At 48.4% G+C, this 16,899-nt stretch overlaps 1 protein-coding gene across 13 annotated transcripts in view; it reads right to left on the minus strand.

Moving 5' to 3' along the window:
• DNAJC5 (DnaJ heat shock protein family (Hsp40) member C5) overlaps window positions 1-16,899 on the minus strand; it is a 48,594-nt gene that overhangs the window by 8,562 nt on the left and 23,133 nt on the right. For 5 of the 13 annotated variants that reach the window (XR_014021740.1, XR_014021741.1, XR_014021742.1 and 2 more), the window contains one exon: window positions 11,987-12,115. The exons of 4 other annotated variants lie outside the window; for them this stretch is intronic. Coding sequence is in view for 3 of the 9 variants with exons in the window: in XM_081292537.1 (XP_081148663.1) it covers window positions 12,406-12,495 (90 nt within the window). In the remaining 6 variants the exon portion in view is untranslated. 4 more of the 13 variants (XR_014021744.1, XM_081292538.1, XM_081292536.1 and 1 more) reach the window with 4 other exon arrangements.

Raw genomic sequence — 16,899 nt, forward strand, 5'->3', positions numbered from 1 at the left:
CAGGCATTGTGTAGAAATTGATTAACTGATCTAAAAAGCATGTGGAAAGGTAGCAGACCTGGATCCCCACTGCAACACTGGCAGGAAGAGCACAGAGGCAGCAGTCCAAGGCGCGACTGGGCGGGACATGAAGGACTCTGCTCTACTCGGCTGCCACCACAGCAAGTCTGGGTTCGCAGGGCTTTTGTCTGTCTTATTTCACGATGCTGGAAAGCAAACCCAGAGCCACACAGGCTAAATAACTTCTGCCACTGAACTACGTCCCCAGCAAAACCCCAGTTTTTATTTATTTTTTTAAACATGGGAACAAGATTTGAACCCTTCTAAAAAGACACACAGATGGTTCATGGTACTTGAAAAGATCATCAGTCATTTGGAAATGAAAACAGCGCTACAAGCTGCTGAAAGCCTTGTGTAACAAACAGCAGGACTGGTCCTGAGCACCACGGACCCAAGGAGTCACCTGCACAGACCCGCACACAGAGCCCACCACTTGCTGGGGCCACGCGGACAGCTCCTGTCACCCAGGCTCCGTACTCGACAGTGGGTAATGCAAGGCAATGTCTGGCAGCATGCAAAACACAGGTGAGGCCTGTGTCATAGGCAGAAGAGCTGGTCCTGTCTGGAGCACTGGAAGACAGCGTGCAGGACTGGAAGTAGCTCGGGTGAGGTGTGGGAGCCTCAGGACAGCACCACCACAAAGACCAGACACTGCGCTCAGACCACACTCAATTCTCAGAGGCTTTTTTTTTTGGGGGGGGGGAGGGAAACAGGGATTGAACTCAGGGGCACTCAACCACTGAGCCACACCCCTAGCCCTATATTGTATGTTATTTAGAGACAGGGTCTCACTGAGTTGCTTAGGGCCTTGTTTTTGCTGAGGCTGGCTTTGAACGAGATCCTCCTGCCTCAACCTCCCGAGCCTCTAGGATTACAGGTATGGGCACTGTACCTAGCTCACAGAGGATTTTTCTTCAATAATAAATCAGCCTTAGTACCCTTCTCTTCCTTTCTTTGTATTTAGATGGAACCTTGCTGTCTTGCCCAGGCTGGCCTTGAACTCCAGATGCTCCTGCTGCACCCAGTCTCTAGAGTTGCCGGGACTGAACCTACTACCCACCCTGTTGTAATTTAAAGATCTTTGTACTTGCTAGGCACAGCAGTGCAGGACTGTAATCCCAGTGACTTGGAAGGCTGAGAAAGGAGGGTGCAAGTTTAAGTCCAGCCTCAGCAACTTAGGGAGACCTTGTCTCAAAATAAAAAATAAAGAGAATCGGGGATTTGGCTCAGGGTAGAGCACCCCAGGATCACAACTTTGATCCTCCTGCCTCAGTCTCCTGAGTAGCCAGGATTACAGATATGCATGGGCCACTGCGCCCAGTTATTTTTTTGTTGTTGTTGTTTAATATCTTGATTCTATAAGCACATTTTTCTGGAGCTAGTCTATAAGCACATTTTTTTTTTTTGTGGCAGCGCACGCCTGTAATCCCAGAAGCTCAGGAGGCTAAGGCAAGAGGATTGAGAGTTTAGAGCCAGCCTTAGTGATGGTGAGGCGCTAAGCAACTCAGTGAGACCCTGTCTCTAAATAAAATACAAAAAAGGGCTGGGGATGTGGCTCAGTGTTTGAATGCCCCTGAGTTCAATCCCTGGTACCCTGCCACATAGTAGCAGTAGTAATAATAATAATAATAAACACATTTTTCTGTTTTTAATTTTTTACAATATTTTACTTTCTGAAGTTTTTCGGTTTTGTTTTGTATTTTGGGAATCCTCCTATCTCAGTCTCCCCAGTCACTGGGATCACAGGTGTGCACCACCACAGCTAGCTTTTATTAAAAATTAAGATGTGGGCTGGGGCTCAGCAGTAGAGTGCTCGCCTAGCAATGCTGGGTTTGATCCTCAGCACCACATAATAAATAAATAAACAAACAAACAAATAAATAAAGGTCCTGGGTCCAACTACAACTTAAATACACACACACACACACCCCAAAACCCAAACCTAAGACATGAAGTGAACCGGGTGGTGGTGTACACCTATAATCTCAGGGACTAGGAAGGAGGAGGCAGGAGGATGGCAAATTCAAAGCTAGCCACAGCAACTGAGTGAGCCCCTGCCTCAAAATAAGAAATAAAAGGGGCTGGGGATGTGTCTTGGTGGTTAAGCACCCCGGGGTTTAATCCCCAGCACCAAAAAAAAGTTTGAAGGCATGAGCGCACGCATGGCCAAGCCGTTAAGGGTCAAGACCAGGCATCCCCTGCCCACCTCCACATGTGTCCCGCTGGAGGTCTTCAGGGCAGTGGTGCAGGCACAGCCCCTCTGTGATGGCAGAGCCTCCTCCAGATGCCTCCTGGGGACCTGCCTGGCCCTGCCAGTGCGTCTGCTGCTCATCAGACTGCAGGCAGGTGGTGTGTGCGGGCACTCCTCTCTGCTAATGAGAACCTCTTAGTGTGGGGTTCGTGTTCTCAGTTCTCGGCTCACAGAGGTCTGCAGGAGCTACTACTGAGCCGTTCTCTGGAACCTTTCTTGGGGTTCTTCTTGCTCCTTGCAGTTCCCTGTCTCTTGCCTCCTCCTCAGCTGTGTCCCCTTGCCGGTTGCTTGCTCAGGAGCTGGCTCTAGAAGCTCCTCAGTACAGTCCGCACAACTCCAGGTTAAACTGGCCGCCACTTCGAGGACAGCTTTGCTGAGGCTTTGGTTTTGGTGGTAGTCTTGGGGATTATTGGCCTTGCACAACAGACAAGTGCTCTGCCACTGAGCTACATCCCAGCCCCAGCCCTGCTGATTTCTGCAACTTCCTCATCCTTGGCAGATCATCCAAGGTCTTGGAAGAACCTCCTGAGTGTCTCCTGCCAGACGCCATCCATACTGCTGGGTGGCATCCCCTCGAGCCCAGGCGAAGTCCTGATACAGCCACAGATGTCCCACTCCTTTCTGAACTGCATGTCTCCTCAGCTGCAATGGCCTGGGCAAAGTTCCTCCTCAAATGGCAGGCCTGCAAAGCTGCCGTAACTCCTTGGTCCACTTTCTGGGTCAAAGGGGTGGCATTTGGAGAAAGAAACAGCCCTCTGGAATTGGGATGAAGATCACTATAAACGGAGGACGTGAGAGAGCATTACCAAGAATTACGGACATCTCGAAAGGTGCCATTTTCCCAACAGCACCTCCCCCCTTGCTGGCAGGGCAGTGGGGAAGCATCTGGGGAGAGGAGCAGGGCCTGCCCGACTTCTCACTGCTCCTGGTGCACTGGTGGCTATGGCTCTTGTGCTGCATTTTGCAGTCCTGGGGCAGGACCCAGGGCACTCTGCACTGAGCTGCACCCCCAGCCCTTCCTGTTTTTCACAGAGACAGAGTCTCACTTACACTGCCCAGGCTGGCCTTGAACTTGTGATCATCCTGCTCAGCCTCCTGAGTGGCTGAGATGACAGGCATACACCACCGCATCTGGTTGTCATTCTACCTTCTTCATTAGCACAGATTAAACACTTCAAAACCTTAGAATTAGTTTTCTTAGTTTCAATGAACTGCCAGTAACCATATCCAAACTTCAATATTTGAGAAAACACACATCTTCAAACCCAGAGAACAAAAACTTTAATTATGCACCCCAAGGCAGCTTTCTCTTTCTTGAGTAATGCAAATCTGTAAACCTGCAGTGTCTGAGATTCTGAGCCAACAGTATTAAAATGAACTCAAGGATTTCTAGAAAAACCCAGCCAAGGACACTGGAATCACAGGGGTGAGAGGTGAGCGGATGGTCTGAAGGGTGGGAGGGAGACACCAGAACACATAGGGGAGCCTCAGGCGAAGCTCACGCCTCCCAGCAGGGGCAAGCCACATGGCCTGAAACCAGAACGACCTGGCCCTGGTTAGACCCCAGCACCACCACCAACAGTGATAAGTAAATGAGTAAAAGCGAGTCCAGGAACCAAATCAGATCCTGGGGCAAAGACAATGTCCCTTGGGATACAGGCTTGCTTGGGGTGAGGCAGCAACGATCTCCCTTTTTTTTTTTTTAACACTTCTGGTCCCAAGCAGTTTATTTATTTATTTATTTATTTTTTTTAAGAGAGAGAGTGATAGAGGGGGAGAGAGAGAGAGAATTTTTCAATATATTCTCTCTCTCTCTCTCTAAAAAAAAAAAAGGCATACATGTTCAAGGTTTAGAAACTCCAGTTCCAGTAAGAGCATGAGCTGGTGCTGTAATCATATCAAAATATCAAACCATGTAAGATCTATAACTACTTATTTCTTGGCTTGGTAAAATTTTTTTTTTTTTTTATTGGTAGCAGAATACAACAATTACTAATAGGGCATTATGTAAAATTGTGGATGTGTAACCGACGTGATTCTGCAATCTGCATTTGGGGTAAAATTGGGGGTTCATAACCCACTTGAATCTAATGTATGAAACATGATATGTCAAGAGCTGTGTAATGTTGTGAACAACGATCTCCTTCCTGCAAGGAGAAATGCCACGCTGTGGACTTCTTTGGAAGGCAGTATCCAGTAGCCAGGTTTCTGGGAAGAACTAGGGCCAGAGATTAAAAACTTATTCTTTGTGGTACACCATTGCTGGATTTTTAAATTATGTTCTTCTCTGTACTAATCTGTATTATCTAGAAAAAAAATTCCCTCCCTTTGGTACCAGAGATTGAACCCAGGGACACTTAACCACTGAGCTCACCCCAGTCCTTTTATTTTTTATTTTAAGACAGGGTCTCACTAAGTTGCTTAGGGCTTCACTAAATTGCTGAGGCTGGCTTTGAATTGTGATCCTCCTGCCTCAGCCTTCCGAGCCACTGGGATTACAGGGGTGGCCACCATGCCTGGCTCTTATTTGAATTTTTAATAAATTTCTGTACCACATTTATACGAAAACTAAAGTTGTTATTATGATAAAATGAGCCACCAGACCTCTCCTGACGCCCTTCCTAGAAGCTGATCTACATGAGTCATTTCCACACACTCCACAAAAGTCTCCAGTGGGTTTTGAGGGGTTCAGCTGCAGTAGCCTAAATCACAACCAAGATGTCACGGTCAACACCCATCACGTCCCTGCACCATGGTGGGCTGCGAGACACTGGCTCACTCTGAGAACCCCAGACCCACACAGAGCCAATGCCTCCTGCAACCCAAGTTCACCCCACATGCCATCTCCGCCCTCCATGCAGTCTCCCAGAGTCCTACAGTGTCCTCAGATCCAGAGAGAAAAGCTGTCCATCTGAGTGGCTGTCCTGGCTAATAGGTAATCACAGGGGCCTGGGGAGGAACCCCAAATTTTCTCAAGAACGAGCAAAAACCAGGTCTCCTCCCCAAACCCATTCAAATCACTCAGTTTCCCTGCCTCACCAAGTGAAGTGAGAAAGTTGCTTTCCCATATTTTGTGAGGCCACAGGTGGCACACAGCTAGAGGTCCAAGGCAACACGAGCCAGCACCAACTGGCCAGGCAGCCTTGCGGTGTTGCCACGACTGCAGGGCAGGGCTGAGTGTGGGCAAAGGGCAGGCCATGATCTGGCAGCCTCCATTGCAGCTGAGTCTTGAATGTGTCAAAGAAAGCACAGCTGTGTGCCAGCAGCGTTCTACAGCCACCTAGGTGACCCGCTCTGAAGCACAAGTGAGGGTTCTCTTACAAGTGATTGGCAGGAAGTTAAGCCTTGCTCAGTTTGGGTCAGTTAGTGATTTTTTTTTTTTTTTTTTTTTTTTGGTACGGGGATTAAACTCAGGGGCACTCGACCACTGAGCCACATCCCCAGCCACATCCCCAGTTGCTCAGCACCTCCCCATTGCTGAGGCTGGCTTTGAACTCACAATTCTCCTGTCTCAGGCTTTGGGGATCACAAGCATGTGCCACTGCACTGGGCAAGATGGTAAACATTTTTAAAACTCTGAAGCAGCACAGAAGTGGTTGGTACAGACAGCAGCAACAGCTGCATGGACTTCAAGGAGAACTGGTGGCATGCTGCCAGGAAGCGCAGAGAGTGCTTCCTGCTCCCCGCTCCCCGCCCCAGCTCGCTCTCCTCACTTCAGGGGAGCACTGACTCACTACTGCCTCTGACCACGCACCATGCAGGAGAATCCGCTGCCCCAAGACGCAGTGGGTGCCCAGCGAGGCCTGGCCAGCACAACACCCCATCCTCTCCACTGCTCACCGCGCTGCCCTGCCCTCCAAAGCACTGGACACTGGGGAGGAGGAAGGGTCCTGTGCTACGAAGCCACAGCCCCCACAGACACCAAACCCTTATCTGAAGGGCTTTCCAACTGGAACACTTGAGTGGCCATAGAGCACAGAACTGCTCTTATCATGTCCACACCAAACACTCAACAAAACCCTCTTTCACATGTGATCTTCTCCCAGCAAAGGGAAGGGGCCTCCAGGACCAAGGGCCCTTGCAAGTGCCCCACCTGCCACACACAGGGAACATGCCGAGGTGGTGCCCCAGGTCCCACAGAGCAGGGTGCCTGGAATCAGCAGGGACGAGCACCCAGGACAGCTCATAGGACCAGGCAGCAACAGAGCCAGCTTGTCCTCCAGGATCACTCTGGCTGCAGAGTGTGGAAGGAACAGAGGCGGCCAGCGAGGAAGCAGCGCTGGGCCCACAGTCAGTGTCATGTTCAAGACAAAAGCCCACACTTGACACAGGAAACCCATGACTGCCACTTCGAGATAATCAGGTGCTGGCACCAGCAGGTGAAGCTTTAGAAAGCCGTACAAACAGCCTGGGAGTGTGGATCAGTGGCAGAGCACTTGCCTAGCAACAAGGCCCTGGGCTCCATCCTTGGCACCAGATTTATTTATTTCACTTTTTTGTGGCACGTGGATTGAACCCAGGGGCACTCTACCACAGAGCCATATCCCCAGCCCTTCTGAAAAAAAAAAATGTTTTGTTTTTAGACAGGATTTCACTAAGTTGCTGAGGCTGGCCTCAAACTTGCAATCCTCCTGCCTCAGCCTCCTGAGCAGCTGGGATTACAGGTGTGTGCCACCATAGGTATAAGACCATTTTTCCCTTTTAAAAAAATCACATAGGAATATTAAAAGCAATAGGAGCAACAACAAACTACCCTTGTTTTCCTTCAGTGTTGCTGAGAATGGCACCAGTGTCTTCCATGCTGAGCACATGCTCCACTACTGAGCTACACCTTGCCCTACAGTAGGCAGAAGTGACGTGCAGGGCATCTAGGAAGAAAGAGAGTGAGTGAAGGGGAGGATCAGACCTTCCACACTTCACAGGGTGCAGTGGACACCCCGTCATCCCAGAGACTCAGGAGTCTGAGGGAGGAAGATTTCAAGTTCCATCCAGCCTGGGCAACCTGTCTCAAAATAAAAACTAAAAGGAGCTGGGGATGTGGCTTAGTGGTTCAATCAATCCCCAGTACGGTGGGGGTGGGGGTGGCTACATTTTATGTGAAGTAGTACAATATTGAATATTGATCCCCCCCAACCCCCTCATACCAGTCTTTTTATTTATTTTCAGACAGGTCTCACTACGTTGTCCAGGCTGGCCTCAAACTTGGGATCCTCTTGCCTCAGCCTCCCAAGTACCTGGGATCCCAGCTTAAGATTAGTTTTTTGTTCTTTAATAACAGATGTACTTGACCTTTATTTTTATTTAATTATAATGTGATGCTGGGAATCGAACTCAGTGCCTCACAAATGCTAGGCAAGTGCTCTACCATTGAGCCACAACCCAACTCCCAATATTAGTTCTAAGTATAGCAAACAAACCAAGGGCAGTCAGAAGGACTGATAGTATCTGGGATGTCCCTAATAGGATAGTATTAACTAAGGACACGTGGACACCAGCAACAACACAGGTCAATCTCAAACACAGTCCATCCTGCACAACAGGCTAGACACAAAAGGACCCTGTGTACATGAAAGCATGACTCCTCAGGGTGGCCAAGGGAAACCTGAAGTCACAGAATCATCCTAGACCTTACCGCACTGTGATTTCACATGTGCACATGCACACCAAAACTCACTGGCGCTCACAGCTAACAAGCCGGGCACGGTGGCGCAGGCCTATGACCCCAGCTACTTGGGAGGCTAAAAGGAGGATCCCAAGATCAAGACCAGCCTGGGCAACTTAGCCAGACCCCATCTCAAAACAGAAGAGAGAAATGAGATGGAGCTCAGTCGTACAGCACTTGCCTCGCATGTGCAAGACCCTGGATGGTTCTATCCTCAGTAGTATAGAAAAAAGAAGAGAAAACTTACACGTGTACATATGAATATGTAACAACAAATCCCACCATACTATAATGCACCAGTAAAAAAAATATAGTAAAAAAGAAAATGTGTAGAGCACATCTGTGCTTCTCACTGTACACTGATCTTACCTGCATTTAAAATGTCAGCTGTTATAATTGTCTGTAGTTCCAGAGACCTGGGAGGCTAGGGCAGGAAGACCATGTGAGCCCAGAAGTCCCAGGCCTGTGCGGCAATCAGCACAGAAGTAGCTACTGGTAAGCTATAACAGGTACTGTCCAAGTACAGAGACCATTCCATTTAAATCTCTGCACATGCCACACAGCCCACAGGTTGGTTGCTCTACGGGGGGTCTGAAGTGCCCCTCCGAGGGACTGTGATGAAGGTTCATCCCCAGCCCAGGGCACCCCTGACACCTTCCCACCCTGCAGGGACATGCCCTTGAAGGAAGGGGACCAGGGACCTGCTCCTCCTGGGGGCCATGAGGCAAGCATCTCTGCTCTGTTGCATGCTGTTGCCATGAAGTGCTCTGAACACTCCACTTAAAAGCCGACCCCCGGCCAGGCAGTAAGCACTCATAAAAGTCCCTTGTTCACTTGGCACACAGTTCTGTAACTAAAGAAGAGACACATCCCAGCAAGAAAGGATGCAATTTCTCTCCTAGCTGGGAGACTGCTGGCAAAGGGATATGTGATAGGAATTAAACAAGAGAATGGCGACAACAGAGACACGAAGCTACATCTCCCCTGTGGTGCTAGGGGTGGAACTCAGGGCCTCACACGTGCCATGCACACCCTCTACCCCTGGCATGCTCAGCCTCCCTGTGGGGTCACAAAAATACCATTAATATCCATTTTCAGAAAAAAACAACTTCTTTTGAATTTATCAAAACCTTTAATGTAGGCTGGGCACAGTGGCACATGCCTTTAACCCCAGCAGTTTGGAAGGCTGAGCAGGAGGATCCCAAGTTCAAAGCCAGCCTCAGCAACTTAGCGAGACCCCCATCTTTAAAATATAAAAAAAGGGGGGCTGGGGATGTGGCTCAAGTGGTAGCGTGCTCACCTAGCATACATGAGGCACTGGGTTCAATTCTCAGCACCACGCAAAAATAAAATAAAAATACCGTGTCCAGGGCTGGGGATGTGGCTCAAGCGGTAGCGCGCTCGCCTGGCGTGCGTGTGACCCGGGTTCGATCCTCAGCACCACATACAAAGATGTTGTGTCCGCCGAGAACTAAAAAATAAATATTAAAAATTCTCTCTCTCTCTCCTCTCTCACTCTCTCTTAAAAAAAAAAAATACCGTGTCCACCTAAAACTAAAAAATAAATATTTTAAAAAATAAATAAATAAATAAATAAAATATAAAAAAGGGCTGGGGATGTGGCTCAGTAGTGGAGTGCCGGAGTTCAAAACAAAAACAAAAAAACAACCTTTAATGGAAACACTGCCTGTCCCAGCATTTCTCCACATTACAGACAAGCTTCTCCATGCTCACAGGGAGGGCTTGCTAACTTCCCAAACAAGCAGGCATACTTTATTATCGTTTGGTACTGGGGATTAAATTCAGGGGTGCTCTACCACTGAACCACACCCCCAGTCCTTTTTATTTTTCATTTTGAGACAGGGTCTGGCTAAGTTGTCCAGGCTGGCCTGGAACTTAGGGTCCTCCTGCCTCAGCCTCCCAAATGGTTGGGATAACAGGTGTGGCCGGAAAGCAAACGCACTTTAATGATTACAAGTAATGAACCTTTCTCTAACACAGGAAACAAAAACGTTAAGAGTACCACCCTCTGGGGTGGAGTGTGGCTCAGGCAGAACACAAGTTCCCGGGTTCAATCCCAGGCATTGCAAAAAATTAAAATAAAATAAAATAAAGCAAAAACAAAAACTGCCCTTAAGTCATAGACAACAGTAAGAGCTCTGATGCTGGTCAGTCGTGACTCTGCCCGCCCAGTGTGGGTCTCTTCCGTGTTCTTGCCCTCTCTGTTACTTCAATTTCCTAATGACTAGGGTGAACTCAGGCCAACCCCTGCATCCTTGCATTTTTCCCAGGGTGATGAGCCCAGGAATATGTCATCTGCTGCTAGAATTGCACAATGCTGTTTTATTTTTTAAATAGCTTGTTTTAATTAAATTTTAGAGATTCCTGAGATTCAGGTCAAGATCTACCTGAACTGTACTCGTTAGGATTTAGGAACTGCCACGACAGGTTTGCTACATCTGCATTCCAGGAGGGTAAATTCCCAACTTTTAGTTCTTAAAAAAAAAAAAAAAAGTATATTTTATAAATCTAGCCTTGGGAGGTACGGCTGGATGGGGCTCTAAGGCCCTCATCTACACACACATGCAGGGATGGGGGGCCTGGCACATTAGGGGGTTTCCTGGAGTTCACACAGCATGTCCCCCTCTACGGGGCCCCTCACCATGCCAGGTGAGCTGCTCCCGTTACCTGAGGTCTTTCATTCTGCTGGTAGCATGAGGTTCAGCTCTCTGGCCTGCCCTGTAAGACTGTTTTTGGATGCAGGGCCTGCTGACCACCAGCCTGAACCTACTATGTTCCTGGACCTAACAGGCAGGTTGACTTGCTGGTGGACAAAGACTCTGACGTACCCTCTACCTCCCTGCTGTCTGAAGCTCCCCCAGAGACCTCAGGACCTTGTGCAGACACCTGAGACAGCTGTCCTGGACACAAAGCACAGCTGTCACCTACTGTGGAGCTGTCTCGGGCCTTGAGCACAAGTCTGGGTCTCTACCTGTCACAGCCCATCATCCATGTGTTCAGCAAAAGTTCATGAAGCATTTCCCACATGCCTTCTCAACACAAGGAGTCAACAACAACAAAACAAAACACACAAAGTCCCAGCCTGCTGGGCACAGTGGCCATGCCTATAACCCAGCAATTCGGGAGGCTGAGGCAGGAGGATTGCAAGTTCAGGGCCAGCCTCAGCAAATTCAGTGAGGCCCTAAGCAATTTAGTGAAGCCCTATCTCAAAGTAAAAAATAAGAGGGCTGGAGATGTGGCTCAGTGGTTAAGCAACCCTGGGTTCAGTCCTCAGCACCACACACACACACACACACACACACACACACACACATTTAAAAAAAAAATCCCTAAAATTGACCAACATCGGGGCTGGGGATGTGGCTCAAGCGGTAGCGCGCTCGCCTGGCATGCGTGCGGCCCGGGTTCGATCCTCAGCACCACATGCCAACAAAGATGTTGTGTCCGCCGAGAACTAGAAAATAAATATTAAAAAAAAAAAATTCTCTCTCCTCTCTCTCTCTCTCCTCTCTCACTCTCTCTTTAAAAAATAAAAAAAAAAATTGACCAACATCATATGTTAGCCTTCTGGGGCTTACTGGGAAGCTCAATGTGTTTCTAAGATTTTTCTACCTTGCAAAGTCCTGCTGTAATTAATTCTCTCACCACTATGGATCCATCCTGCCAAAATACACCTTTCCTCTTTGTTAGCTTTTTGTTGCTATGACCATACCTGAGGAAAACAGCTAAGGAAGGGCTCCTGGTTTCAGAGACTCAGTCCAGGCAGCCGACTCTAGTGCTCAGGGCCTGAGGTGAGGCAGAGCATCGTGGCCCAGGGAAGCAGTGAGTGATCCCTCAAGGCTGCTGCACAGCAGGCACAGGGGTGGTGCCGGTGCAGGGCACCAGGCTCACGAGAAGCATGGGAACCAGCAGTGGAGTGAGCAAGCATCACACAGCAACCAGCACAGCAGAGTGCACGTGTCTGCAAGAAGAAGGCAAAACCGGAGACCTACCATGCAACAGAACGGCCTTGCCAGGCACACGGCCCTGTCCTCCTGAGGCAGAGAACTGCGAGTCAGAGGTCAGCCCCGGCGACATTGGTATGTGTTGTTAGTCAGCTTTTCCTTACTGAAGTGAAAAACCTAAGGAAAAACCACTCAAGGAAGAGTTATGGTCTGGATCTTTAATGTCCCCCAAAAGCTCATGTGTTATACAAAACAGGAATGTTCAGACGTGAGGTAACTAGCTCATGTGCGCTGTGACCTCTCCGTTGATAAACCCACCTGATGGATCCACAAGCTGAAGGGACCCTTAGGTGGCAATGTGGCAGAGGAAGGGGCCTCTGGGGACTTCTCCAATCCTCACTCCTCCTCACTGCTTCCCTGGGCCCCGATGCTCCACCTCACCTCAGGCCCTGAGCAAGAGTCAGCTGCTATGGACTGGGTCTCTGAAATTGTGAGCCCAGATAGACCTTTCCCCTTCCGTTGCTATTCTCCTCAGGTATGGTCACAGCAACAAAGAGCTAACAAACAGGAAAGGTTTATTTTGGCTCACAGTTTCAGAGCAGGGTTGGCAGGCTCCATTACTCTGAGCCTGAAGAAAGGCAGAAGGGACTGGCACAAGACCTAGTTCCCATGGGCACATCCTCAAGGATCCAGTGCCTGCACCTAGGCCCCGCCTCCCAATAGTCCACTCAGCCCTGTAGCACAGCCGTCCACTGAGGAGGCCAGAGTCCTCATGGGAGGGTTACTTGCAAAGAACCTGCACCTTGCACACTGCAGCACTGGGACCAAGGCTTCGACACACAAGTCTTTGGGGGACACTTCATATCCAAATCACAGCAGCAACATAGCAAGAGCCCATCTCAGAAACACAAAACAAAGAACTGCTTTCAAAGAACTGTTTCAAAGAACAGCAATGTGACATGCTGAGTGCCGGTGGGAATGGAGGGAAGCCCTGTGCATGCTGCTGGGAGTGCAGGACAGCCACTCTGGAAAGACAGGGCACTTTCCTTAAAGTGACAAGTATGTGAACATTTATAAATACCAAACCCAGAAGCCACTAGATACCACTCAGCCAGTGACTGGATGACAAAGAGGGAGCCACCACACAAGGGAGCACTGCTCACCCATGGCATGGATGGTCCTCAAAGGCTTAGCGCTGTGTGAAAGGGTGTCCCCACGGTGGCATGCTGTTGCATGACATTCTCAACAGGTGAAACAGGCCACAGAGAGCAGAGAGAGCTGCCAGAGGCAGGTGGCGTGCTGGTGCTGTGTACTCTGTGGTGGTGACCCACTGGTCTCCACACACTAACTCAGACAAGGAAAGGACAATGTCTGGGCTTGCACTTCACATGTGCCGTTAGTGACTGGCACCACAACTTGTAGCAGACTGGAATCAAACTCATACAGTCCGGGGAGGACTGCTCAGGGCAGGTGGCCAGTAGTGGGACTGCTGGGTGGCAGGTGCCATCTCACTCCCATAGCTCTGAGAGCTACTCGGTGCTTCAGGTTCTCCTACCTGTGGTGTCTCCACAGTGCCCAGGCCTGCTGTCGACCATGTCGATACCCAGGAATCCATTATACTGGTCACAAATGTTTTACAAATTCTTCTTCTCCAAATTCATTTTACTTACTGTGATGTCTTTTAACAGGTTTGGTGTCACTGTTTTTGCGTAGTGCTGGGGATCAAGGCCAGGACCTCATGCAGGCTAGGCAAGTGCTCTATCACTGAGCTACACCTCCAACCCTTAATTTTATTTCATATCTATCTATCTATCTATCTATCTATCTATCTATCTATTTATTTATTTATAGTTGTGGATGGACAGCATGCTTTTATTTTAATGTGGTGCTAGGGATCAAACCCAGTTTCTTACGTGTGTGAGGCAAGCACTCTACCACCCATTCCCCTTCCCCCAGCCTTTAATTTTAAATTTTAAAAAATTATACTGTTCAAAAGACATATAACATAAAGCTTTCTCTCTTAAGGATATGGTAGTATAGTGTTAGCTATATGCACATCGTTAACAACAGCTATATGAAGCTGCTCTTTTTTGTTTTGTTTTGTTTTTGGTACTGGAAATTGAACTCAGGGGCCCAGGACCACTGAGCCACATCCCCAGCCCTGTTTTGTATTTAATCTAGAGACAGGGTCTCACTGAGTTGCTCAGTGCCTCGCTTTTGCTGAGGCTGGCTTTGAACTCACCATCTTTCTGCTATAACCTCCCAAACTGCTGGGATTACAGGCATGTGCCACCACACCCAGGCAATCTTTTTAAAAAGTATGTATTTGTTTTAATTATCAGTGGACCTTTATTTTATTTATTTATATGCAGTGCTGAGAATTGAACCATGCCAGGCAAGTGTTCTACCACTGAGCTACAACCCCAGCCCTACTCTTTTGTTTTTTGAGATAGGCTCTCACCATGTTGCCCAGGCTGGCCTTGAATTCCCAATCCCCCTTAAGCTTCCTGAGTAGCTGGGAGGACAGGCACTATAAGTTCTTAATTTTTATGTAAATGATCATATAAAATCTTTCTGAATTAATCAATCAATTTTTCCTTTACTGCTTATGTTTAAGAAACCCTTCCCAACCCCAAGGTGGAAAGTATTCTCAAGATGTCCTGTGGCAGGAGACACAGGCCAGCTCCCATGTGCCAAAGTGGCAACCCAGTCCCAGAAGCACTCACAGGCGAGTGGCTCCTCTTTCCCTGGCCCTAACTGGGGGCCTCTGGCTTCCTGGGAACTTTTCCAAGTCAGATCTTTGTTCCACCTTCAACATCTGTTACTCAAAAACATCTGAAACCATGAGGCTCTCTGCGAAATTTTCACAAAAAATCACAAATTCTCTAGTATTTCTATATACATTAAAACAATCACAATTTATTTTAGTTTTCAGAGAGATTTATTTAGGAAAGCAGGTACATTCAGGGAAGAATGCAGGCCATCTTCACAGGGAAAGGAGCCAGCCAACAAGCATGTTATAACACAAGTATTTCATCATGAAGACAAGGAGGGTTTTAAGGGCAAGCCTAAGGCAAACCTAATGAGTCACAACATCATCCAAGTCCCAGGTTCCCAGGCTTTAAGGACTAAAGTCTAGGTGGTGCCAACTAGCAGTGGAGACATGAATAGGTATGGGAGTGGCCCTCAGGAGGGTCTACAGCTATCCTGCTGGGCTCTTCAGCTTCTGTCCACTGTAGGTTATCCCATGATGGGGACTGGACAGGCAAACCCAGTGAGCCACTGACAGGCCAAGGCATAAGGATAGAAAGTGCCCAGGCCACAGGGACAGTCCATCCTATCATGAAGGGTCTGAAAACATAAGCTAGCCAGTCACGGTGGCATACAACTGTCACCCCAGCTTAGTGGTAGAGTTCCCCAAGGGTTCCATCCACAGTATGACAAACCAACCAACCAACCAACCAACAACAACAAAAAAACTCATAGAGGCTAAAAAAAAGGGTCAATTGTAAGAAAAGTTTGCTGGGGACTAGGGAAGAGGAACACTTTAGAAAGAACAAGCAGCAGAAGTCGAGAAGGAGGGCCCCTGAAGTGACAGCACAGCCACAGGGCAGCTGAGTCAGGCAGGACCCCCACAACATCTCTGGGCGAAGAAGGTGTCATGGGGCACAGGCAGGTACTGCTACTCTGCCCTGAGTACCCTGGGCTCATTTGCTTTAAAAACAAGAATGCCAGACACAAAATCAACTGGGGAAACTTTATATTTGAAATCCATGATGAGCCACGTAGAAGTTGGCTGCCATCAAGTGTGCTGGGCCAGGGACACAGAGCACAAAACAGGCTGAGAAGCTTGTGTGTCACTCTGAATTCCCTCTCCACTCCAGCAGAGTACACAGCAGGAACAACGGGCACCAATGAAGCCTTAAAAACACCTGAAGAAGTCAGTCACAGTGTGGAAAGAGTGAGGATACTGGCCAGTCACCGTCCCGTTTCAAGTGGAACAAATTGCTAGCACTGCAAACATGGGAACCCCCCAAAGATTTCACCTCTCCTCAATTAACTAAGAAAAAAGAAGCAACTGTGATGCTGAGCCTAAAACATAGAAAAGTAACACTGATGGCTGCTTTAAGTCCAGCCCTTTCCATCACTGATGAACTGGAGAGGGAGCAAATGTGACCCCACGCCAGCAGCACCAGCACGCAGTCCGGGAGCAGCTGGCAGGAGCAGCAGCACTCTCCACCTCCCATCAGCATTCTGCCTGGCCACAGACAGCGTTCCCACGCTTGTGCACTAAGGAAGACAGACATTCCGCCCTGGCGGTTCACAAAATCATGTGAGAAAACAAGACTGGCCACCACTCACAAGGCACTCACCTGAGAAAGAATCCACTTGCCTTCACAGGCTCACACCTTGCCTGCAAGCAGAGCTTCCCACACTGCAAAGCCATTCCAAGGGCATGATTAGCTACAGAGAAACATCAAGAGCCTCCCCCTGAAGCCCTCCTGTCTATTTACCAAGCTACTGCCTGACGTTTCAGCAGCGTTCAGTAAACTTTTGTTGAATTAATATATTTTTGAGATGGGGCCTCCCTTGTTGCCCAGGCTGCCCCTGAACTCACTACTCTCCCACCGCAGCTCTAGAGTACCTGGGATCACAGACGTGGCCATCATGCCGAGCTTGTGGAATTGTCAACAGCAACTTACATCCAGAAACCTCGCTGAAGATTTTCTCTAATAAACTGATGCTTATAATACAATAATTCAAGGACTGGGATTGTGGCTCAGTGACAGAGCGCTTGCCTCCATACAAATGAGGCACTAGGTTCGATTCTCAACACCACATAAAAATAAATAAATAAAATAAAGGTATTGTGTTCATCTACAACTAAAAAAAAAAATACAAAAAAAGAATACAATAATTCAAAAGGAAGAGGAGGTCAGAAGTTGAGCAAAAACAACTAT

This window comes from Spermophilus citellus (genome assembly GCF_964194105.1).
Source record: "Spermophilus citellus genome assembly, chromosome: 4".
In the NCBI taxonomy this organism is placed as follows: domain Eukaryota; kingdom Metazoa; phylum Chordata; class Mammalia; order Rodentia; family Sciuridae; genus Spermophilus; species Spermophilus citellus.